Raw genomic sequence first — 24,404 nt, 5'->3', positions numbered from 1 at the left:
ACCGCTGTAGCCTATGGGCTACACAACGCATACTTAGCCGGGAGAGGGTTCCCCCAGAATTCTCCCGGGCAATGGTTGCGCTATGATCGCATTTTTCAATGCGATCATGAGTGGTAATGTTATGCCCAGATCGTATTGCAAATGCGATCATTTATAAATGGACCCTAAGCATTTTGAAAACACCAGATCACCACTAAATATATTGAAAAAGCCAGATCCACATTAAACCACACACATGCACACCCAGAAATGCTGGTCCATATTAAATACGTAGGAATAGCCAGATCCATCCATATATAATATATATATATGGGCCTGATTCAGAGCCGTTCGCTATTTGCGGTCGTTCGCTCAAAAACAAGGGGTGGCTATTCAAATGATCCGTTCGCAAATTGCAGTCTGTTCACACCTCTAAGTCTGAACGAGCGAGCAAAACATACGCTCGTTTATTTGATAAAAACGCCCCCTGGCCGCACGCACCATACGTCATGTCCGCTATTTATTAGATTAATCGAGTACATCGTACAGCGTATGAACTGCTCGCTATTCTTGTGGTTGGTGTTTTCAACCGCTATTTTGCGAGCAGTTCTGAGTTAAAAAAAACCAAGTGACGTGGTCAATGACGCTGATGTATTAATTATGCACTCCCTTAAAACGCCCGTTTTGACCTTTAAGCACGCCTGCGTTCGGATCTCCACTCCCCGTTTTCAAGCACCTTCCCCTGTTACCACCCACATACGCCTCATTCTGTCACTCAAAATAGCAGGCACTCGCTATATAGCGTACAAACGATTTTCGGCCGCACTGACTGGTTCGCGCATGCGTACTAAAAACCGTACGCATGCGCAGATGTGCGAACATCGCTCGGAACGAGCGTACTGCCGCCAGCGAGTGGCTCTGAATGAGGGCCTATATATTCTATATATTTGGGACGGATCAACACTAAATTTAAACATAAAATCTGAAAAACCTTTCTGATTTTATAATTAAATTTAGTGTTGATCTGGTTTTTCTGGGTAGTGTGAAATTAGGGCCTGATTCGGTAAGGAATGCAGTTGCGTATACGCACGCAATCGGTCGATTAATTCGCACTGCGCGTGCGTATGCATTGCAGTGTGAATGCGCGAGCCAGATATTGCATTCAGAACTGGCTACGCAGTTTCATGAAAGAGCGATTGACAGAAAGTGCCGTTTGTTGGTGGTGACAGGGGGTGGTCGGGCCAACACAGGCGTGTGATATTAGCAACGCAGTTGCGTGCGTATAAGCAGAATAGTGATCCGTAATAAATCTGGCCCTTAGTTCGATCCTGCTTTTCCTACAGTGCATCCCGAAAGTATTCACAGTGCTTCAATTTTTCCACATTTTGTTATGTTACAGCCTTATTCCAAAATGGAATAAATTCATTTTTGTCCTTAAAATTGTATACATAATACCCCATAATGACCACGTGTAAAAAAATTTTTGGAGATTTTTGCAAATTTAATTAAAAAAACAACTAAGAAATCACATGTACATAAGTATTCACAGCCTTTGCCATGAAGCTCAAAATTGAGCTCAGGTGCATCCTGTTTCCACTGATCATCCTTGAGATGTTCCAACAGCTTAATTGGAGTCCACCTGTGGTAAATTCAGTTGATTGGACATGATTTTGAAAGGCATACACCTGTCTATATAAGGTCCCACACTTGACAGTGCATGTCAGAGCACAAACCAAGCAAGAAGTCCAAGGAATTGTCTGTAGGCCTCCGAGACAGGATTGTCTCGAGGCACAAATCTGGGGAAGGGTACAGAAAAATATCTGCTGCTTTGAAGGTCCCAATGAGCACAGTTGCCTCCATCATCCGTAAATGGGAGAAGTTCGGAACCACCAGGACTCTTCCTAGAGTTGGCCGGCCGTCTAAACTGAGCGTTCATGGGAGAAGGGCCCTAGTCAGGAAGGTGACCAAGAACCCGATGGTCACTCTGTCAGAGCTACAGCATTCCTCTGGAGAGAGGAGAACCTTCCAGAAGGACAACCATCTCTGCAGCAATCCACCAATCAGGCCTGTATGGTAGAGTTACCAGACGGAAGCCACTCCTTAGTAAAAAGCACATGGCAGCCCACCTGGAGTTTGCCAAAATGCACCTGAAGGACTTTCAGACCATGAGAAACAAAATTCTCTGGTCTGATGAGACGAAGATTGAACTCCTTGGCGTGAATGCCAGGCGTTATGTTTGGAGGAAACCAGGCACCGCTCATCACCTGGCCACTACCATCCCTACAGTGAATCATGGTGGTGGCATTATCATGGTGTGTGGTTGTTTTTCAGCGGCAGGAACTGGGAGACTAGTCAGGATAGAGGGAAAGATGAATGCAGCAATGTTGAGAGACATCCTGGATGAAAACCTGCTCCAGAGCGCTCTTGACCTCGGACTGGGGCGACGGTTCATCTTTCAGCAGGACAACGACCCTAAGCACACAGCCAAGATATCAGTGGAGTGGCTTCAGGACAACTCTGAATGTCCTTGAGTGGCCTTCCAGAGCCCAGACTTGAATCCAATTGAACATCTCTGCAGAGATCTGAAAATGGCTGTGCACCGACACTTCCATGGGCGGATCGGGCCGCCGGAAAACCGGGCTGGTTCCCGCTGGGCTGGTCCCCTCAGTGGCCGGCATCCAGCCAGCACTTGCCCACCCTCCGCTGCCACAGCTCCGATCGGGCAGCTCTATAGTTCTGCAGCGCATGCGCAAACGCTGCTGAGCTGATGGGGGTAAAAAATAGGCTGACGGGGGAGCTGCTGCACAGCCGCAGCAACTCCTCCCACAAGCCTTTGCGGAGCCTGTCAGTCACCACTGACGGCTCCGCCTCCGTTCAGCCCTTCTGCGGCCCGGCCCGGCTCCCCACATCCAAGTAGCAACCTACACAGCAGCACAGTGATGTCACGCGACCGAGTCAAGCTGCCTGCTGACAGAGGAGCTGTCTGTAAGTAAGTGGTGGTGGTGGCTGCACGGGCGGGATGGGGTTGGGGGCAAGGTTAAGAGAACACTATTGGGAATGAGCCTGACACACGGGCTGGGGTACACAGGGGCTGCTGAGACACACATGGGCTGGGGGGAATGAGACTGAGACACACTGGAGCTGGGACACACTGGAGCTGGGACACACTGGGGCTGGGACACACTGGGACTGGGGCACACTGGGGCTGGGACACACTGGGGGTGGGACACACTGGGGCTGGGGCACACTGGGGCTGAGACACACTGGGGCTGGGACAGACTGGGGCTGGGACACACTGGGACTGGGGCACACTGGGACTGGGGCACACTGGGGCTGAGACACACTGGGACTGGGGCACACTGGGGCTGAGACACACTGGGGCAGGGACACACACACACAAACTGGGGCTGGATGGGGATTGGGACTGAGACACACACATAGGGGCTGGGGGAAATGAGGCTGACACACTGCAGCTGAGACACAGACTGGGACTAGGGCACACTGGGACTGGGGCACACTGGGGCTGGGACACACTGGGGCTGGGGCAAACTGGGGCTGGGACACACTGGGGCTGGGACACACTGGGACTGGGGCACACTGGGGCTGGGACACACTGGGGCTGGGACACACTGGGACTAGGGCACACTGGGGCTGAGACACACTGGGGCTGGGATACACAGGCTGAGACACACTGGGGCTGGGACACACTGGGACTGGGGCACACTGGGACTGGGGCACACTGGGGCTGAGACACACTGGGACTGGGGCACACTGGGGCTGATCACACACTGGGGCTGGGACACACACACACAAACTTGGGCTGGATGGGGATTGGGACTGAGACACACACATAGGGGCTGGGGGAAATGAGGCTGACACACTGCAGCTGAGACACAGACTGGGACTAGGGCACACTGGGACTGGGGCACACTGGGGCTGGGACACACTGGGGCTGGGACACACTGGGACTGGGGCACACTGGGGCTGGGGCACACTGGGGCTGGGGCACACTGGGGCTGGGACACACTGGAGCTGAGACACACTGGGGCTGGGACACACTGGGACTGGGGCACACTGGGGTTGAGACACACACACAAACTGGGGCTGGGGGGAATGGGACTGAGACACACACATAGGGGCTGGGGGAAATGAGGCTGACACACTGCAGCTGAGACACAGACTGGGACTAGGGCACACTGGGGCTGGGGGAAATGAGGCTGACAAACTGTGGCTGAGACACACACTGGGGCTAGGGCACACTAGGGCTGAGACACATGGGCTGGGGGGAATGAGGCTGACACACACTGGGACTGAGACACACACTGGCGCTGGGGAATGGGTTGAGACACACTGGAGCTGGGGGGAATGAGGCTGACACACACTGGGATTGGGGAATGGGGTTGAGACACATTGGGGCTGGGGAAATGAGGCTGAGTGCTACAGGTGGGCCTGGGTATGGAGAGGCGCAGGGATCCTGAGAGACATATGGGGTCCTGGAGAGAGACATGGAGGCCTGGAGATGGAGAGACACAGAGAGCCTGGAAAACCACATGGGACCTGAGGATGGAGAGACGTTAGGGGGTCTGGAGTAACACTGGGGCCTGGAAAGACACAAATTGTTTGATCAGGGAAATTCATATTTTGCCCTGCTCAAAAACTTCTGTTACTATACATTATCTGGTTATGATGATGACATTGGTTACATTTCTACGTAAACAGGCGTCTTCCAGACGGTGTGATCTACATGAAGAGTGAATTCCGGCTGAAGACACTGCCCAGAGAGGCTCAAATTCTTCAGATTTTCTCCATGGCAGAGAACCACAATATAGGTAAGAAAATTTACTTCCAAACTGACTGGCCTGTACCTAGTTCAGAGGGATAGGGGTCCCCAAAAAGAGTGCATCATTCACCAAGATTTCTTTTGCCGACCCTGCTCCCCTCAGTGGCTTGCAAAAGCCCCTCCAGGCCCTAAGAGCAGGGAGTATCTTGCCCTCCTCCACAGACCCCTACCCCCTCAACAGATCCGCCCCCATACGGGCTGCTTCCAGAAATTTCCCTGGCTGATTTTCCATCCCAATCCGCCCCTGGACGCTTCCCATCCAACCTGATGGAGATTGAGAGGTGCTGCAAAGAGGAAAGGGCGAAACTGCTCAAAGATAGATGTGCCAAGCTTGTGGCATCATGTTCAAAAAGACTTGAGGCTGTAATTGCTGCCAAAGGTGCATCAACAAAGTATTGAGCAAAGGCTGTGAATACTTATGTACATGTGATTTCTTAGGTTTTTTTTTATTAAATGTGCAAAAATCTCAAAAAAACTTTTTACACGTTGTCATTATGGGGTATTGTGTGTAAAATTTTGAGGTACAAAATTAATTTATTCTATTTTGGAATAAGGCTGTAACATAACAAAATGTGGAAAAAGTGAAGCGCTGTGAATACTTTCCAGATGCACTGTATATATTTAGTATGGATCCAGCTTTATTTAACATACTTATTGATCAGGCTTTTAAGCTCTTCCAAAAGGAAATAGGCCTTGGACCAACCTGTATTACAAAGGGCAATCATAGGGCCTGATTCAGCAACGATCTCAGCAAAGACATACGCAATTGGTCGATTAATTCGCATAACGCATGCGTATGCATAGCAGTGCAAATGCACGAACTAGCAATTGCGATGGCTTTTTCTTTTGCAGAGGCTACGCAGACCCAGAGCACATTGATTGACAAGAAGTACCATTTGTGGGTTGTGACAAGGAGGTGGTCGGGCGAACGCAGGCCTGCCAGTGCGTTGCAACGCTGTTGCAGGGGCGTGCATACATTATCCACTGCAATGTCATACGCAGCATGAGGTCTCATAGCGTGCGCTGAAGTAAGCAGTTCCTGAGTGAGGTCTGACCTGCCTTAACTGTGTGTATGGGTCCGATGTTACTCAATGTTACCGATTGTTTCGATATATATTGCCCAAGTATAAGGATGTGTTTAAGGGGAAGTGGGCGTCCTTATGTTAGGCTGTGATCGCAATGCGATTGCACACATTTGCATTTCACCGCTGATATTAGCAACTGCGGTGTGTGCGTTCTATAGCGATCCTTGCTGAATCAGGCCCATAGACTACATATCTTCCTAACATCCTTCTTTTGTACAGTATCGTGATCCCAGGTTTCTCTTTTTATTCGGATTAGTCCATGTTTTAGGCTTGATTTCTACATCTGCAAGAATAAATCTTACATTAACGCATATTTGTTTTACTCCTAAATTTGGATAGTCATCCACTCTGTATATTACTATGTTTTGGAGCAGGGATGGGGAACCTCAGGCCCGGGGGCCGTATAAAGCCCATGGACCCATTTGGTCTGGCCCTCTGAGCTTTTTCTGCTAGCCTCATCTGGCTAGCAGGGTGCCTAGAATGGCACCCTGCAGCCAGAATCTATGCAGCAGTGCTGCCTGGAACGTCCTTAGGATGTTTCAGATGGTCACTCCGCTGCCCTTACAGCTCCCTGGAGCATCCTCAGGGCATTGCTGTAATCATCGGCAATTGTGGCCCCGCCCCACGTGATGTCACAAGGAGGGGGCGTGGCCTTACAGGGCCCGCGAGTAATGTTCTATATATCAAAATGGCCCTCGGCAGAAAAAAGGTTCCTTACCCCTGTTTAAGCACTTTGCGGCCTTTTAAATGTGTATTATTATAAGCATTGTTTTCTCATTTGTATCTTATCTGTCTGTGAACAGATGAAAAAAGTGAGTAATTTTTTGTAACACATTTTCAATGTTCTTCTACTAATGCCATCTAGAATGTGTAAAAAGTATAAGATAATGTAAATGTGAAGTACTGTAAGGGTATCTTTTAAAGTTTTATAGTACGTACAGAGTAGTGCATTTCAAGGCAGATCACAAGTTACAGAACAGTGCAAATCTCTGTATCACAATTACTGGGCTACAGCTTCAGGTCCCTGAGTACAAATAACTACATGTTAATTGCCTACAGTTGTTGCCTTTCCTGTTTGTATGTCATTTTTTTGTATCTATCGTTTTTCTGGTTCTATCCGTCTCCTCTCATTGGCTTTCTCCATCCTCTGCATCTTTCTCTGCATTCCGTTTTCCTCTTTAGTCTGATTTTCTCCTCTCCCTCCCTGACTGTAACATCTGATGCTCTCCTGTCCTTCCTGTTGAAGGATACAATAGGGTTTTGTCATGGTAACCACAGCGTTCCCAGTTAGCAGCCCTAGCTTCACTCCCCCCCTCCTTCGCCCTGCCTCTCCCTCCCCCTCTCTCAGGCCTTATCTCCCTGCAGTTTGCCAAGGCTGGCTAGGATCTGTAGGGTGATCCGGGGATGGGCAGCGGGCACTGTATCCCTTGGCTCCTGTGCATGGCTCTGGATTCCTTGGCTTGGCTTATGTAGAAGCTGCTCCATCATCATCATCACTATGAACGTTGCGCTTCAGAATCTCAGCAACAGCGTGAGTGCCAATAGGAGCTCTGTATACATACACTGCTGGGTGCACACTAATGTATTCTTCATCTCTGCCCATACATATACATTTATGCACTGACATATTCAAGGGATAGTAACAATTCTCTATATGTACCCTACACTGATGTATACTGCATACATACTACTATTATATTACTATTATAATATGTTTACATATTATCATTATCACCAATTCAGATGGATACATGCCTACAAATAATATAGGTAATTGAGAATGTAACTTAATTCTTGAGATCTCATTTCCCTCCCTCCCTCCCTCCCTCCATCTCTCTCTCTCTTTCTCCATCACATATTATTTTTTAGATTATTAATCCTTATCTTCTAGGAGACATTTCCATGTATCTATCCCGTCACTGTGCAGAATTGCTTTATTCTTGTTCCAATTTGTTTTCCATCCATCCATCCATCCATCCACAGGCTTTGTACCACTTCACCTGCCTGAGCTGTTAATCCCATGATACTTATGAAACTTTTCATATTAACGATGGTTCCTCGTTCCCTCTGTATGTTCAGGCATACATGTCTGTAGTGCATATCTGCACCTGTCCTGAATGACAAATAGATAAAAAGTAAATGTAAGATGTGTACACACCTTAAAACTAAAATACCATTTTGTCAGGGCAGGTATATCAATGTGTAACAGGAATCCTCACGTAGCAGGGAATACCACTTACTTCTGCTTAATATGTACAATACAGTTCATATTGAAGTGAATATGACACATATATCATCTATTTTGGTTTTCAAACATACATATCTGTATTCATGATTCTTCTGTTCCATATTACAATATAGTAACAGTGGTTTGTAGCATCTGTTTCTGCCACAACATCACAAAGCTGTGAACCCTGAACTTGCTTATAGCCCATAATGGGTCTCATGCAGAGTTGAATGCAAGTTGGCCGTAACTGCTCCAGCATTGCATGCACAGAAATAAATGTATGTATCATCGTCTGTATATAGAGTTGTACACATCTCTGCAGTGCACCTGGCCACTATCCATACGTTATATGGCAGTGGCATCACTAGGGGTGTGTGGGCCCCACCGTGTGAAACCATTTGAGGGGGTGGACACCAAAATAGCAGAGCTGCATGCGCGCTTCATACACATTAGAGGACCTGACCTTGCAGGGCATGAGGCCACACCCCCTTTTGCACATGTCACAACCAATAGTGTCATCAGGGCACACTTGCACCAGCCAAAATACTTCTTTCCAACTTTGCATATTCCGCATTTCCGTTGATACACTCTCACTGAACCTTGCCCACTGTCCTGCCAAAATCTCTCAACCAGTGGCGGCTCCAGAGGCGGGGCTACAGCGCAGTTCAAAATTCAAAAAGGGGAACCACACCAACTGCCATTTCACACTACCAAACATGGCTGGGACTCACTGGCATGTTGGTGTGGCTCCCCTATTTGAATTTTGAACTGCGCTGCAGGCCCCACCTCTGGAGCCACCACTGCTCCCAAGTGTACTCATTTTGGCGGGACAGTCCCGATTCACAGACTTCAAAAGGGGCGTGGATTACTATTTTTGGGGATAATGCTTATTTTGTCCTGATTTCCCATGTGTAATGTTGGGAGGTATGATAAAAGCAACTTTGCTCTAATGGTTTTCTTATCTTTAGCTATAGTTTACTTATCTTTAACCCTGTATTCTGCATGTGGCCCACAGATTGCCTTAGCAACCTTCTGTTTAAATCATAAATATACCGTTAATCATAACTATATTTGATGATACACCCTCCATAGTGCATTGTGTGCTTACAGTACTCTGTGTTCTACATCAAACTTAATAGTCATCATAGCTATGTGTGTTCTATAAAGAAACAGCAAAGCAACATGATAAATACAGTATGTTATCAGTGGCATATGTCTGTTGTCAATGTTCAATTATGGAACTCTTAGGTGCGTATCCACATGTCGAGAAAAATGAGCGATGAAACGATTACAACATCGTTATCGTTCAATCGCTCATTAATTGTGCAGAAAAATATCGGCAACGACCAGCGATGGGCGTTCCCACTGGTCGTTGTCGGCATCGCTCATCGCCCGAACATGACGGTCAACCTGACAATATCATCCATTTGAGCAAGTTCGGGGATGAGGCAGGGTGTCTGCACTGAACGACATATCATGAAGGGGCCTATTCATGATGTTAATTATCATGGTCCGAACGGATCCCGATAATTAACATTCTAATTCGCCGCGGCCACCGGAGCAATTCAGCATTGCTCCGGCGCGGTGGCAGCTGATGTGAAATCAGTTTCCCGAGCGAGCGGCTTCACTGCTCCTTTTCGGAGCAGTGAATCTTTTCAATGCTCCTGTCGGAGCAGTGACGTCATTGCGCATACGCGACCTACAGGTCATGCATGCGCACAAGAGCCCCAACGTCCGGCGGAAGGAGCCGGACAGGGGCGGAGGGATCCGAAAGGATCCTTTCTTGCAACCCGGACCTACTTCCTATAGGGAAGAATGGGTTGCGAACCCCAGCAGGGGTATTCGCCATCTGAAGATGGCGAATGCCCCCGCAGTCAAGCTCCGAAAATATTATATTTTTGGAGCTTGATGAATTCTGTCCCCATAATAGTGTATGGGGACAGCGGGCCATTCCGCAAACAGAAGGTAAGTAGGCGATATCTATGATATCTCCTGCTTCACCTTCTTAATGAATGGCCCGAATACTTAATTGTCACAATTGCAGGTGAAAATTTGCTTTTTCAGCTGCTTTTGTGACAAGTGATGATGAATAGGCCCCTCAGTGTGGGCACTGCACAGTATAATGAACGACTGAACGATAACAATATCGTTATCGTGCAGTCCTTCATTGTCGGCAAGTGGATATGCATCTTTAGGGGTCAATTAAATTAGGAGCAAGTTTCCATTGCAATGGCACGGAAACATTGCCAAAGGTAGCTGAACTCGCCCCCTCGCAGCCTGATCTCACCCAGCAGGGCCGGATTATAAGTGGGGCGGTCACTCCCAGTCCCTCACACATAAAGGGCCCCCCAAACAGTGGCCCTGATTCAGAGCCAGACGCTCTGACCAGAGCCCTCGCTCAGAATCAGGGCCGTCCTAGTTAAATTTGGAGCGTCCTCCCGGACGCTCGCACAACTTATGCGAGCGTCCATGATGATGGTCGCGATGGTCAAGACCATCGCGATCTTCGGGCTTGCGACGAGACCCTGCGGTAGGGTCTCGCTGTCGCAAGCCCTGGAGTGATTTTGGCTCTATCAGTAGTGGCTCTGACACTAGTGATGTCAGTGGGGCCGGCCCCAGACGGTAGGCGTTCCCATGGGAACGCCTCCCTCTGGCAGCCACGCCCCCGGCACGCCCACCAAAGGGGGCGTGCTGTCACTCACCATCGACAGCACGCCCCCTTTGGTGCGAGACCCGGAGCGACAGCTTGGCTGTCGCTATGCGGGTCTCGCGCATGTGCACGACGGAGCTCCCTCCGTCGTGGGCATGCGCATTTGGGTAACATCGACCCGCTTGCGAGCGTCCTGCACTCGCGAGCGGGTCTGAATTAGACCCACTGTTCACAGCTAGTACAAAAAAACGGGGCACAGCATTTAGCAACCGCCGAGGAGCTATATTGCAGTACAGTCTTGCGAGTTTTGATGTCAGAATCTCACGAGACTGTGACTGCTTAGGACCAGAGCCAAGGCTGCGAGTGGTAGGCAGAGCAGACTCAGACATCTAAGGCGCCATTTTTACTCTGCTCCTCAGTGGCTCGTCCTTGGCGTTTCCCCGTGGTGTGGTTGTGAGCTGAGCTAGAGAGCTGACAGGTAATCCACTGTTCCACACATTATATGAGACCGGCATCACAGGTCAAATTATTATCATTTATAAACTCTCTGTCCCTTGTCCAATCAAGGTTGGTTTTAGGTTTGGTGGAAATATGAGGCTAGAAACTTGTAATCTTTTATATATGATTTTACTTTGTATATCAGTCTCTCTATTGATCTGTTTATTGTTAGTCATCACTACGTCTGATATTTGTTTATAGTGTTGTTGACCCATGCTTTGATGTGACTTTTGGGTTATTTAGAATATAGTCTATCTGTGTAGTTTGTACGTGCATGAATATTTGTATATGTGGTCCTTAGTGTTTAAATATGTATTAATGTCATTTATCTTCAACTTCATATTTATGATCTATGGGCTCAAAGATCGTACACTGTTATGTCACCGTGTAGGTGTAATTGTTATGTTTCCATGGTGTTGGTTTCTTAGATACAGTGGCTTACCATATGACTTCCCGGCGGGCCGCGTATGCACGCACATAGAAGTCGAACTGGGAACGCCGACAAGTCTGCATTTGGTCTCATACCATACTTACCTACTTTTGATAAAGCATGTCAGGGAGATTGTGTTAGCAACACCTATAAGCGTGTACTGCTACATCTGAGAGACGTGTCATAAAATTAATTTCCATCCAACTGTAAATGAGCCCCAAAGTAGTTAGTAAGATCTACTTCTTTAAGAAAAGACACTGATACTTTACAGAAAATGCATGTAGCCATAGGGATCATTGGGCCTGATTCAGCAGCGATCGCAACTGCGATTACGCACGCAATCGGCCGATTGTTGCATTTTGTGCATACTTATGAATAGAAGTGCGTGAACACTCCACTGCGGTCAGGACTGTGATCACAGTGGCTGCGCAGACCCATCGCAGAGTGATTGACAGGAAGTACCGTTTGGGGGTGGTAATGGGGAGATGGTTGGCATTCAGTGCGTTTGAACCCCGTTACAGAGGCATGCATAAATTAGCCACTGCGATGCCATACGCAGCTTGAGTTTGCACTGCGTGCGATGAGGTTAGCAATTCCTTAGTAAGGTCAGACCTTGTGCAAGTGTGCATGAGGCTCCAATTGTACTCGATGGGCACGATTCCATTGCCCGCGATGTAAACAGCGCCGGGAGATAGCTCCTGGAGCTATTCAATTCTGCGAGGTGTTTAGTCGGAGAATGCCCATTCTCGCGACTAAACACTAGGGGTGTGCACCGGCCACTTTTCGTGTTTTGGTTTTGGATCTGGATCTTTCTTCGTGTTTTGGATCTGGATTGGTTTTGCCAAAACCACCCTTCGGTGTTCTGGGTTTTGTGTTTTGGATCTGTATTTTTTTTTAAAAAAGCATAAAAACAGCTAAAATCACAGAATGTGTTGATTTTTCTGCTCCTATGCTATTATTAACCTCAAAAACCTTAATTTCCACTCATTTCCAGTCTATTCTGAACACCTCACACCTCACAATAGTGTTATTATGTCCAAAAGGTTGCACCGAGGTAGATGGATGACTATGCTAAGCGACACGAGTGGGCGGCACAAACACGTGGCCCATCTAGGAGTGACACTACAGTGGCAGACAGGATGGCAGTTTGAAAAACTAGGCCCCAAACAGTACATAATGCAAAGAAAAAAAAGAGGTGCAAGATGGAATTGTCCTTGGGCCCTCCCACCTACCCTTATGTTGTATAAACAGGACATGCACACTTTAACAAACCAATCATTTCAGCGCCAGGGTCTGCCACACGACTGTGGCTGAAATGATTGGTTCGTTTGGGCCCCCACAAAACAAGCTGGCAATTAATCTGGCCCTGCACAAACTGGCTCTACGGAGGCAAGATGTCGTCCTCATCCTCCTCATTCACCGATTCCTCACCCTCTTCAGTGTTGTGTACATCCTCATCCTCACAGAGTATTAATTCGTCCCCACTGGAATCCACCACCACAGGTCCCTCTGTACGTTCTGGAGGCTGGTCTCCCTGGAAGAATTGATAATTCATTTTTATGAACATCATCTCCTCTACATTTTGTGGAAGCAACCTCCTACGCCTTTTGCTAACAAGGTTCCCGGCTGCACTAAACACTCTTGCGGAGTGCACACTGGAGGGGGGGCAACTCAGGTAAAATAGAGCCAGTTTGTACAGGGGCCTCCAAATTGCCTCTTTTTCCTGCCAGTACATGTACGGACTGTCTGACATGCCTACTTGGATGCTGTCACCGCTGCTTTGTCGCTGCTGCTTTGAGGATGCAGGTGCAGCTACAGCCCACACAATTCACAAGGAGAGGAAAAAAAAGATTTTTTAATTTTTTGTGGAGCGCACTTTGAGGGTTACACCACCCTTTAACAGACAAATGCACGCTTGTCGCTGCTGCTTTGAGGATGCAGGTGCGGCTACTGCGCATACATTTCACACACAAACACAGAAAAAAAGATTATTTTATATTGGTTGGAGCGCACTTTGGGGGTTACACCACCCTTTAATAGACAGACGCACGCTTGTCGCTGCTGCTTTAAGGATGCAGGTGCGGCTACAGCCCACACATTTCACAAAGACAGAAAAAAAAGATTTTTTTTATTGTTTGTGGGGCGCACTTTGAGGGTTACACCACCCTTTAACAGACAGACGCACGCTTGTCGCTGCTGCTTTAAGGATGCAGGTGCGGCTACAGTCCACACATTTCACAAAGACAGAAAAAAAATTATAATTTTTTTATTGTTTGTGGAGCGCACTTTGAGGGTTGCACCACCCTTTAACAGACAAACGCACGCTTGTCGCTGCTGCTTTGAGGATGCAGGTGGAATCTAGATGGGATTTGGAACCGGGGACACACTACCTCCATCAATTGTCTAAATCCTACTGCACCAATGGCGGATACCGGACGCACGTCTAACACGAACATAGCAGTCAAGGCCTCAGTTATACGTTTTGCTTCAGGATGACTGCTGTCGTACTTCATCCTCCTCGCTAGGGACTGTTGGAGGGTCAATTGTTTAGTAAAAGTAGTGGTGTTCCTACTTCCTCTCTGGGATGATGAACAACTCCCAGCAGCAGCAACAGCACTAGGAGGAAGTGGTTCTTGATCTTTCCCTATTTTATTTTTATCGGAGAAAGTTTGGTCCTCCATTTATGTTATATTGATATATACTTGCAGCTAAGGCGCACACAAACACAGAAAATATTTTTTTATTTTTGCTGGAGAGTAATGCACTTTGTGGGTTACACCACCCTTTAAGAAATGAGCCAGCCGGCCCTTTACTTATGGGACACAGGCGCATGCTTGGCGCTGCTCCTTTGTTGATGCACGTGCAGCCACAGTACACACAATTCACAAACACAGAATTTTTTTTTTATTTTGTTTGGAGTGCCCTTTGAGGGTTACAGCACCCTTTAACGGACAAGCCAGCCGGCCTTTTACTTATGGGACACAGGCGCACGCTTGGCGCTGCTCCTTCGTTGATGCACGTGCAGCCACAGTGCACACAATTCACAAACACAGAAAAAAAATTTTTATTTTGTTTGGAGTGCCCTTTGGGGGTTACAGCACCCTTTAGCGGTCAATCCAGCCGGCCCTTTATTTATGGGACACAGGCGCACGCTTGGCACTACTTTGTTGATGCACGTGCGGCTACTGCGCACACAATTCACAAACACAGAAAATATTTTTTTATTTTGTTTGGAGTGTACTTTGGGGGTTACAGCACCCTTTAATGGTCAAGCCAGCCGGCCCTTTACTTATGACACAGGCGCACGCTTGGCACTACTTTGTTGATGCAAGTGCGGCTACTGCGCACACAATTCACAAACACAGAAAATATTTTTTATTTTGTTTGGAGTGTACTTTGGGGGTTACAGCACCCTTTAACGGTCAAGCCAGCCGGCCCTTTACTTATGACACAGGCGCACGCTTGGCACTACTTTGTTGATGCACGTGCGGCTACTGCGCACACAATTCACAAACACAGAAAATATTTTATTTTTTTTTGCACTTGGGGGGAGCACCCCTGATGGACATAGCACCCCCCGGACAACACTACAGCACCCCTTTAGGACTGGGACTCTGCACAGGACTTTGGAGTGGACACAGCCCCTATGGACAACAGCAGCACAGCACAACACAGCCAGCCCCTATGGACTTTGGAGGAGTGGACACAGCCCCTATGGACAACAGTAGCACAGCACAACACAGCCAGCCCCTATGGACTTTGGAGGAGTGGACACAGCCCCTATGGACAACAGCAGCACAGCACAACACAGCCAGCCCCTATGGACTTTGGAGGAGTGGACACAACCCCTATGGACAACAGCAGCACAGCACAACACAGCCAGCCACTATGGACTTTGGAGGAGTGGACACAGCCCCTATGGACAACAGCAGCACAGCACAACACAGCCAGCCCCTATGGACTTTGGAGGAATGGACACAGCCCCTATGGACAACAGCAGCACAGCACAACACAGCCAGCCCCTATGGACTTTGGAGGAGTGGACACAGCCCTTATGGACAACAGCAGCACAGCACAGCACAGCACAACACTACACTACACAGCCCAGCCAGCCCTAACTCCCACCCTCCCTCTTCACTGTCCACAGCCGAGTGAGAAAATGGCGCAGACGCGGGCACCTTATATAGGATCCAAAACCCGCGAGACCCGGAAGGCGGGATGATGACGTTTTGCCTCGATTTCAGATCCGAGTCAGGCGGGAAAAGTCGAGCCTGACTCGGACCGGCCTCGGATCAGGGGGGCTCGGGGGGGGTTCGGATTTCAGAAATCCGAACCCGCTCACCCCTACTAAACACCCTGTTTAAGGCGCGAGAACAGGCATTCCCCGACCTAACTTCCCGGCGCAATGCTGTTTTCCAGGTGCGAAGGGCAGAAAACAGCCCCGCACCTGGACTTATGTCGGATTTCTGCTCGCATCCCCGGTGGGGTGCAAGAAGAAGTTCTTAGTCGGGCTTAGCAGCGCATTGTATAGAATAGCTCCGGGAGCCGCTTCCTGGCGCTATTCACTTTGCGCAGAATAGAATCGAGCCCGATGTTACTAATGGTTTGGCAGTATTACAAATGTGTGTAAGGTAAGGTGGGCATCCTTATGTTGTGCTGCGACAGCATAGCGATCGCAGACATTAGCGTATCTTTGCAGTGAAACTGCTTGCATAATCGCTCTTGCAAGGGGTATTTGTTATAGACTACAGCCACAGCAGTAGGGAGAAATTTGTTAGCCATGTTAATTTTAGATTTAAACACAGGTTGACCTAACACCATACTTGCCTACCTTTTTTTTTCCTCCCCGGGAGTAGCCCGGTAACCGAGACTTCACAGCAACCATGCAGTAATTCTACATTTCCAGACCTGGGAGAAGTACATGAAAAAGTGGGAAAAGCACTCTGAACCTCCAGAAAAGTGGCATATAACATTGTATAAGAGTATAGAAGGCGATTAGTGGTCATATACAAAGTATTTTAGGTCCTTGTCAAATGGCTGATTTTTTACATTTTTGTAACAATGGAAAATTGTAGTGTTTTCAGCTAACTAAAGGACTAGATAATTTTGAGGTACAGAAAGATGACTGTGTGATTTTTAATTGTATTTAAGCAAGTTTAACATATATTGAAAAGCACTTGCAACATTGCCAATATATCACTTTGATAATATCACTGATAGGGGTCTCCACAAGTTTGTTGCCCATTGGCCCCTACAGACCTTAATCTAGCTCTGCATCCCAGTCTCGTGGATTTTTGTATGCCCATGGGGCTGCAACCTAAAATCCACGAGTTCAGTGGTGCAGTACATAAGTGTGGTGTATAGCTGCATTTACTTGCTTCCTAATCAAATGAATTACTTCCTAATTGAATTCATCCCACAGAACCTGCCTCCATAGTAGGTTCCTGAGGAATGTCCTCGGGAAGCTCCCTCTAAAGGCTGACTGTGGGATACAAGACACTTACCTGTTTCCACTCCAGTATAGTGCACTATGGTCGCCAGGAATTCGAGCCCACATCAGGAGTGAGAAGCAGGAGGAGACACTGGAAATGGTGTCTCCTCAGGCTAAACCGATTCTGCAGAGAACTTGGCAAAGCTGTCTGCTCCGGGTGACTGGGAGCTACTTTGATTTATGGCTGCATAGTAGAAAAGCTCATGGGCAATTTAAGAGAAACCTGCAGGATATGGGGTATAGAGGATGCAGGAGCAAAACACAGTGCACAGCTTCAGAGAATGCAAAATAACGGAATTTAAAAATAATGGCATCCAATCTGAGAGCAGGGGGAAAAACAGACAGCGACATAAGTTTTAGTGCGAAACCCATTTGGGGGTTATATGTATAAAATAGGACAGAAGGAAATCCAAGGGAGGGGAAACGGCATGGCTAGAACCTTCATAGAAAAAAGGAGGAAAAGAGGTGAGAGATAAAGGAAGGGAAAGTTAAGTGAATGAGGAACGAGCATTAAAGAAGGATATTAAGATTCCCAGACCTATTAAAAGGACTTAGAGGAGTGTTTACAAATAATGGTCATGAAATCCATGCGCTGGACTAGTCCGATCCTATTAATAAATGATTGCTGCTTCCAGTCAGCTGGCCACTGAGAGAATGGCCTGATTAGTTTATTTTGATAGTAAATGGCTGCAGGGATGGCCTGGGTTAAAAGGAAATCTTTAGGATTCAGTGGGACCGAGACTTGGAGAATAGAAAAAATCGAATTCCTAATATCAGTCCAGAAACCAGTAAGATTTGGGCTGCTCCACTGAGTTGCACCTATGTCGCTGAGTTGACACAAGCCGCCAGGCTAGACTGGCGCTTCAGGAGGAGGAAGCACACCGTGCCGCCTAGATGACACAAGCGACACGATCAGGTGGAATGCAGACTGCGCCGCCTGGATGGTACAAACGGCAGTAAACAAACTAGGGGTGTGCACCGGCCACTTTTCGTGTTTTGTGTTTTGGTTTTGGATCTGGATCTTTCTTCGTGTTTTGGATCTGGATTGGTTTTGCCAAAACCACCCTTCCGTGTTTTGGGTTCTGGGTTTTGTGTTTTGGATCTGTATTTTTTTTAAAAAAAGCATAAAAACAGCTAAAATCACAGAATTTGTAGGTTTTTCTGCTCCTATGCTATTATTAACCTCAATAACCTTAATTTCCACTCATTTCCAGTCTATTCTGAACACCTCACACCTCACAATAGTGTTTTTATGTCCAAAAGGTTGCACCGAGGTAGCTGGATGACTATGCTAAGCGACACGAGTGGGCGGCACAAACACGTGACCCATCTAGGCGTGAAACTGCAGTGGCAGACAGGATGGCAGTTTGAAAAACTAGGCCCCAAACTGTACATAATGCAAAGAAAAAAAAGAGGTGCAAGATGGAATTGTCCTTGGGCCCTCCCACCCACCCTTATGTTGTATAAACAGGACATGCACACTTTAACAAACCAATCATTTCAGCGCCAGGGTCTGCCACACAACTGTGGCTGAAATGATTGGTTCGTTTGGGCCCCCACAAAACAAGCTGGCAATTAATGTGTCCCTGCACAAACTGGCTCTATGGAGGCAAGATGTCATCCTCATCCTCCTCATCCACCGATTCCTCACCCTCTTCAGTGTGTACATCCTCATCCTCACAAAGTATTAACTCGTCCCCACTTGAATCCACCACCACAGGTCCCTCTGTACCTTCTGGAGGCTGGTCTCCCTGGAAGAGCTGATAATTCATTTTGATGAACATCATCTTCTCCACATTCTGTGGAAGCAACCTCCTACGCCTTTCGCTGACAAGGTTCCCGGCTGCACTAAACACTCTTTCGGAGTACACACTGGAGGGGGGGCAACTCAGGTAAAATAGAGCCAGTTTGTACAGGGGCCTCCAAATTGCCTCTTTTTCCTGCCAGTACAGGTATGGACTGTCTGCCATGCCTACTTGGATGCTGTCACCGATGTAATCCTCCACCATTCTGTCAATGGTGACAGTATCATATGCAGTGACAGTAGACATGTCAGAAATTGTTGCCAGGTCCTTCAGTCCGGACCAGATGTCCAAACTTGGTCCTGCCTGCCCTGCATCACCGCCAGCGGGTTGCTTAGGATACCTAAGTTTTTTCCTGGCAGCCCCAGTTGCAGGAGAAAATGAAGAAGGAGCCGTTGACGTGTCACGTTCCGCTTCAGCTGACAGTGTGTTCACCAGCAGGTCTTTGCACCTCTGCAGGCTTGTGTCGGCCGGAAAGAGAGACACCACATAGGCTTTAAACCTAGGATCGAGCACGGTGGCCAAAACGTAGTGGTCTGATTTCAACAGATTGACCACCCTGGAATCCTGGCAAAGCGAATGAAGGGCTTCATCCACAAGTCCCACATGCCGAGCGGAATCGCTCCGTCTTAGCTCCTCCTTCACTTTCTCCAGCTGCTTCTGCAAAAGCCTGATGAGGGGAATGACCTGACTCAAGCTGGCAGTGTCTGAACTGACTTCACGTGTGGCAAGTTCGAAGGGCTGGAGAACCTTGCACAACACGGAAATCATTCTCCACTGCGCTTGAGTCAGGTGCATACCCCCTCCTTTGCCTATGTCATAGGTGGATGTATAGGCTTGTATGGCCTTTTGCTGCTCCTCCATCCTCTGAAGCATATAGAGGGTTGAGTTCCACCGCGTCACAACCTCTTGCTTCAGGTGATGGCGGGGCAGGTTCAAGAGTGTTTGCTGGCGCTCCAGTCTTCGGCACGCAGTCGCTGAATGGCGAAAGTGGGCAGAAATTTTTCGGGCCACCCAAAGCGTCTCCTGCACGCCCCTGTCGCTTTTCAGAAAATTCTGCACCACCAAGTTTATTGTGTGAGCAAAACATGGGACATGCTGGAATTTGCCCAGATGTAATGCCCGCACAATATTGGTGGCGTTGTCAGATATCACAAATCCCCAGGAGAGTCTAAGTGGGGTAAGCCACTGGGCGATGATTTCCCTCAGTTTCTCTAAGAGGTTGTCGGCGGTGTGCCTCTTACTGAAACCGGTGATACACAGCGTAGCCTGCCTTGTAACGAGCTGGCATTTCTGAGATGCTGCTACTGGTGACGCTGCTGCTGTTGCTGCGTAAGGTGATACATCTACCCAGTGGGCTGTCACAGTCATATAGTCCTTAGTCTGCCCTGTTCCACTTGTCCACATGTCCGTGGTTAAGTGGACATTGTGTACAACGGCATTTTTCAGGACACTGAGGACACTTTTTCTGACGTTTCTGTACAGTCTCGGTATCGCCTGCCTAGTGAAGTGGAATCTAGACGGGATTTGGAACCGGGGACACACTACCTCCATCAATTGTCTAAATCCCACTGCACTAATGGCGGATACCGGACGCACGTCTAACATCAACATAGCAGTCAAGGCCTCAGTTATACGTTTTGCTTCAGGATGACTGCTGTCGTACTTCATCCTCCTCGCTAAGGACTGTTGGAGGGTCAATTGTTTAGTAAAAGTAGTGGCGTTCCTACTTCCTCTCTGGGATGATGAACGACTCCCAGCAGCAGCAACAGCAGCAGCGGCAGCAGTAGGCGTAGCAATGCAGGATCCTCCAGAGGAATCCCGGATAGGAGAGTCAGTCATGCCAGTGACATGGCCTGCAGGACTACTTCCGATCCTGACTAAGGAGGAAATTGACGAGGAGGGAGTTGACGGTGTGGTTTGCAGGCGCTTGGATACAACAGGACAACGGGATTTAGGTGTCCCTGGACTGCTTACGGTCTTAGCCAAAGTTTCTGAACTTGACAGTAACTTTTTATGAACGCGCTGCAGGTGCCGTATAAGGGAGGATGTTCCTAGGTGGTTGACGTCCCTACCCCTACTTATTTCACCTTTACATATGGTACATATGGCAAGACAGTTGTTGTCCGGATTTGGATAGAAAAATTGCCAGACCAAAGAGGTGGAATGTTTGGTCTTCTGCCCAGGCATGACCGTGATGGGCTTTTTCATCCCACGGACAACAACTGTCTCCCCCGGAGCCTGATTTAAACAAACCACATCACCATCAGAATCCTCCTCGCCAACTTCCTCCTCAGCGCCAGCTACACCAGTATCCTCATCCTGTTGTACTTCAACAGTGACATCTTCAATTTGCATATCAGCAAGTGGACTGTGGGTGCTCCTTTCAGCACTTGCAGGGGGCGTGCAAATGGTGGAAAGAGCCACCTCTTCCCGTCCAGTGCTGGGAAGGTCAGGCATCGCAACCACCACCACACTTGGACTCTCCTTGGGGATTTGTGATATCTTCTTAGAAAGCACAGTTCTTCGCTGTGCTTTTGCCAGCTTAACTCTTTTGATTTTTTTAGTGGGAGGAGGGCTTCCATCGTCATGTGAAGCTGAACCACTAGTCATGAACATACTAGGGATCGACCTTAGCCGTTCCTTGCCACTCCGTGTCGTAAATGGCATATTGGCAAGTTTACGTTTCTCTTCAGCTGATTTAAATGTCTTTTTCAAGGTCATTTTCCTGAACTTTGCCATTTGGGATTGTATGTGCCCTCTACTATGACATTGGGCATCGGCCTTGGCAGACGACGTTGATGGCATGTTATCGTCTATGTCATGACTAGTGGCAGCAGCTTCAGCACTAGGAGGAAGTGGTTCTTGATCTTTCTCTATTTTATTTTTATCGGAGAAAGTTTGGTCCTCCATTTATGTTATATCGATTTGATATATACGTGCGGCTAAACCCAGAAAATAATTTTTTTTTTGGTTTGGACTGGAGTGTACTTTGTGGGTTACAGCACCCTTTAACGGTCAAGCCAGCCGGCCCTTTACTTATGACACAGGCACACGCTTGGCACTACTTTGTTGATGCACGTGCGGCTACTGCGCACACAATTCACAAACACAGAAAATAATTTTTTTTTGGTTTGGACTGGAGTGTACTTTCGGGGGTTACAGCACCCTTTAACGGTCAAGCCAGCCGGCCCTTTACTTATGACACAGGCGCACGCTTGGCACTACTTTGTTGATGCACGTGCGGCTACTGCGCACACAATTCACAAACACAGAAAATAATTTTTTTTTGGTTTGGACTGGAGTGTACTTTCGGGGGTTACAGCACCCTTTAACGGTCAAGCCAGCCGGCCCTTTACTTATGACACAGGCGCACGCTTGGCACTACTTTGTTGATGCACGTGCGGCTACTGCGCACACAATTCACAAACACAGAAAATAATTTTTTTTTTGGTTTGGACTGGAGTGTACTTTGGGGGTTACAGCACCCTTTAACGGTCAAGCCAGCCGGCCCTTTACTTATGACACAGGCGCACGCTTGGCACTACTTTGTTGATGAACGTGCGGCTACTGCGCACACAATTCACAAACACAGAAAATAATTTTTTTTTTGGTTTGGACTGGAGTGTACTTTCGGGGGTTACAGCACCCTTAACGGTCAAGCCAGCCGGCCCTTTACTTATGACACAGGCGCACGCTTGGCACTACTTTGTTGATGCACGTGCGGCTACTGCGCACACAATTCACAAACACAGAAAATAATTTTTTTTTTGGTTTGGACTGGAGTGTACTTTCGGGGGTTACAGCACCCTTAACGGTCAAGCCAGCCGGCCCTTTACTTATGACACAGGCGCACGCTTGGCACTACTTTGTTGATGCACGTGCGGCTACTGCGCACACAATTCACAAACACAGAAAATAATTTTTTTTTGGTTTGGACTGGAGTGTACTTTCGGGGGTTACAGCACCCTTAACGGTCAAGCCAGCCGGCCCTTTACTTATGACACAGGCGCACGCTTGGCACTACTTTGTTGATGCACGTGCGGCTACTGCGCACACAATTCACAAACACAGAAAATAATTTTTTTTTGGTTTGGACTGGAGTGTACTTTCGGGGGTTACAGCACCCTTTAACGGTCAAGCCAGCCGGCCCTTTACTTATGACACAGGCGCACGCTTGGCACTACTTTGTTGATGCACGTGCGGCTACTGCGCACACAATTCACAAACACAGAAAATAATTTTTTTTTTGGTTTGGACTGGAGTGTACTTTGGGGGTTACAGCACCCTTTAACGGTCAAGCCAGCCGGCCCTTTACTTATGACACAGGCGCACGCTTGGCACTACTTTGTTGATGAACGTGCGGCTACTGCGCACACAATTCACAAACACAGAAAATAATTTTTTTTTTGGTTTGGACTGGAGTGTACTTTCGGGGGTTACAGCACCCTTAACGGTCAAGCCAGCCGGCCCTTTACTTATGACACAGGCGCACGCTTGGCACTACTTTGTTGATGCACGTGCGGCTACTGCGCACACAATTCACAAACACAGAAAATAATTTTTTTTTGGTTTGGACTGGAGTGTACTTTCGGGGGTTACAGCACCCTTTAACCGTCAAGCCAGCCGGCCCTTTACTTATGACACAGGCGCACGCTTGGCACTACTTTGTTGATGCACGTGCGGCTACTGCGCACACAATTCACAAACACAGAAAATATATTATTTTTTTAGCACTTGGGGGGAGCACCCCTGATGGACAGAGCACCCCCTGGACAACACTACAGCACTCCTTTAGGACTGGGACACTGCACAGGACTTTGGAGTGGACACAGCCCCTATGGAGAACTGACTGCACAACACAGTCCAGCCAGCCCCTATGGACTTTGAAGTAGTGGACACAGCCCCTATTAACAACAGCAGCACAGCACAACACAGCCAGCCCCTATGGACTTTGAAGTAGTGGACAACAGCAGCACTACACTACACTACACTACACTACACTACACTACACAGCCCTAACTCCCACCCTCCCTCTTCACTGTCCACAGCCGAGTGAGAAAATGGCGCCGACGCGGGTACCTTATATAGGATCCAAAACCCGCGAGACTCGGAAGGCGGGATGATGACGTTTTGCCTCGATTTCAGATCCGAGTCAGGCGGGAAAAGTCGAGCCTGACTCGGATCGGACTCGGATCGGGGGGGCTCGGGGGGGTTCGGATTTCAGAAATCCGAACCCGCTCACCCCTAAAACAAACACAGTAAACTGGCACAGGAACTCGACTGAGAAGCACAAGAAACTTTCACCGGCAGGGAGTGAAGGGCTGGCTGTAGTTTAACAGATACAAAGTCCAATCAAAGGAAGCCTTGTAAGCCTCCCTAATGACAGACCAGTGAGCAGC

The 24,404-nt window shown here is 48.2% G+C and overlaps 1 protein-coding gene across 1 annotated transcript in view; it reads left to right on the top strand.

Annotated features, from left to right (window-relative positions):
- Window positions 1–7,374: 7,374 nt before the first annotated feature.
- ECE2 (endothelin converting enzyme 2) overlaps window positions 7,375–24,404 on the top strand; it is a 98,536-nt gene continuing 81,506 nt past the window's right edge. Inside the window, exon 1 of the mRNA XM_088479772.1 lies at window positions 7,375–7,435. Coding sequence (XP_088335898.1) covers window positions 7,403–7,435 — 33 coding nt within the window. The 5' untranslated portion in view covers window positions 7,375–7,402. The remainder of the gene's footprint in view (window positions 7,436–24,404) is intronic.

The sequence above is a fragment of the Taudactylus pleione genome, unplaced genomic scaffold (assembly GCF_031769625.1).
Source record: "Taudactylus pleione unplaced genomic scaffold, aTauple2 ptg000244l, whole genome shotgun sequence".
NCBI classification, from domain to species: domain Eukaryota; kingdom Metazoa; phylum Chordata; class Amphibia; order Anura; family Myobatrachidae; genus Taudactylus; species Taudactylus pleione.
The sequence above is the reverse complement of the archived record's forward strand: the minus strand, read 5'-3'. Positions and strand labels throughout refer to the sequence as shown.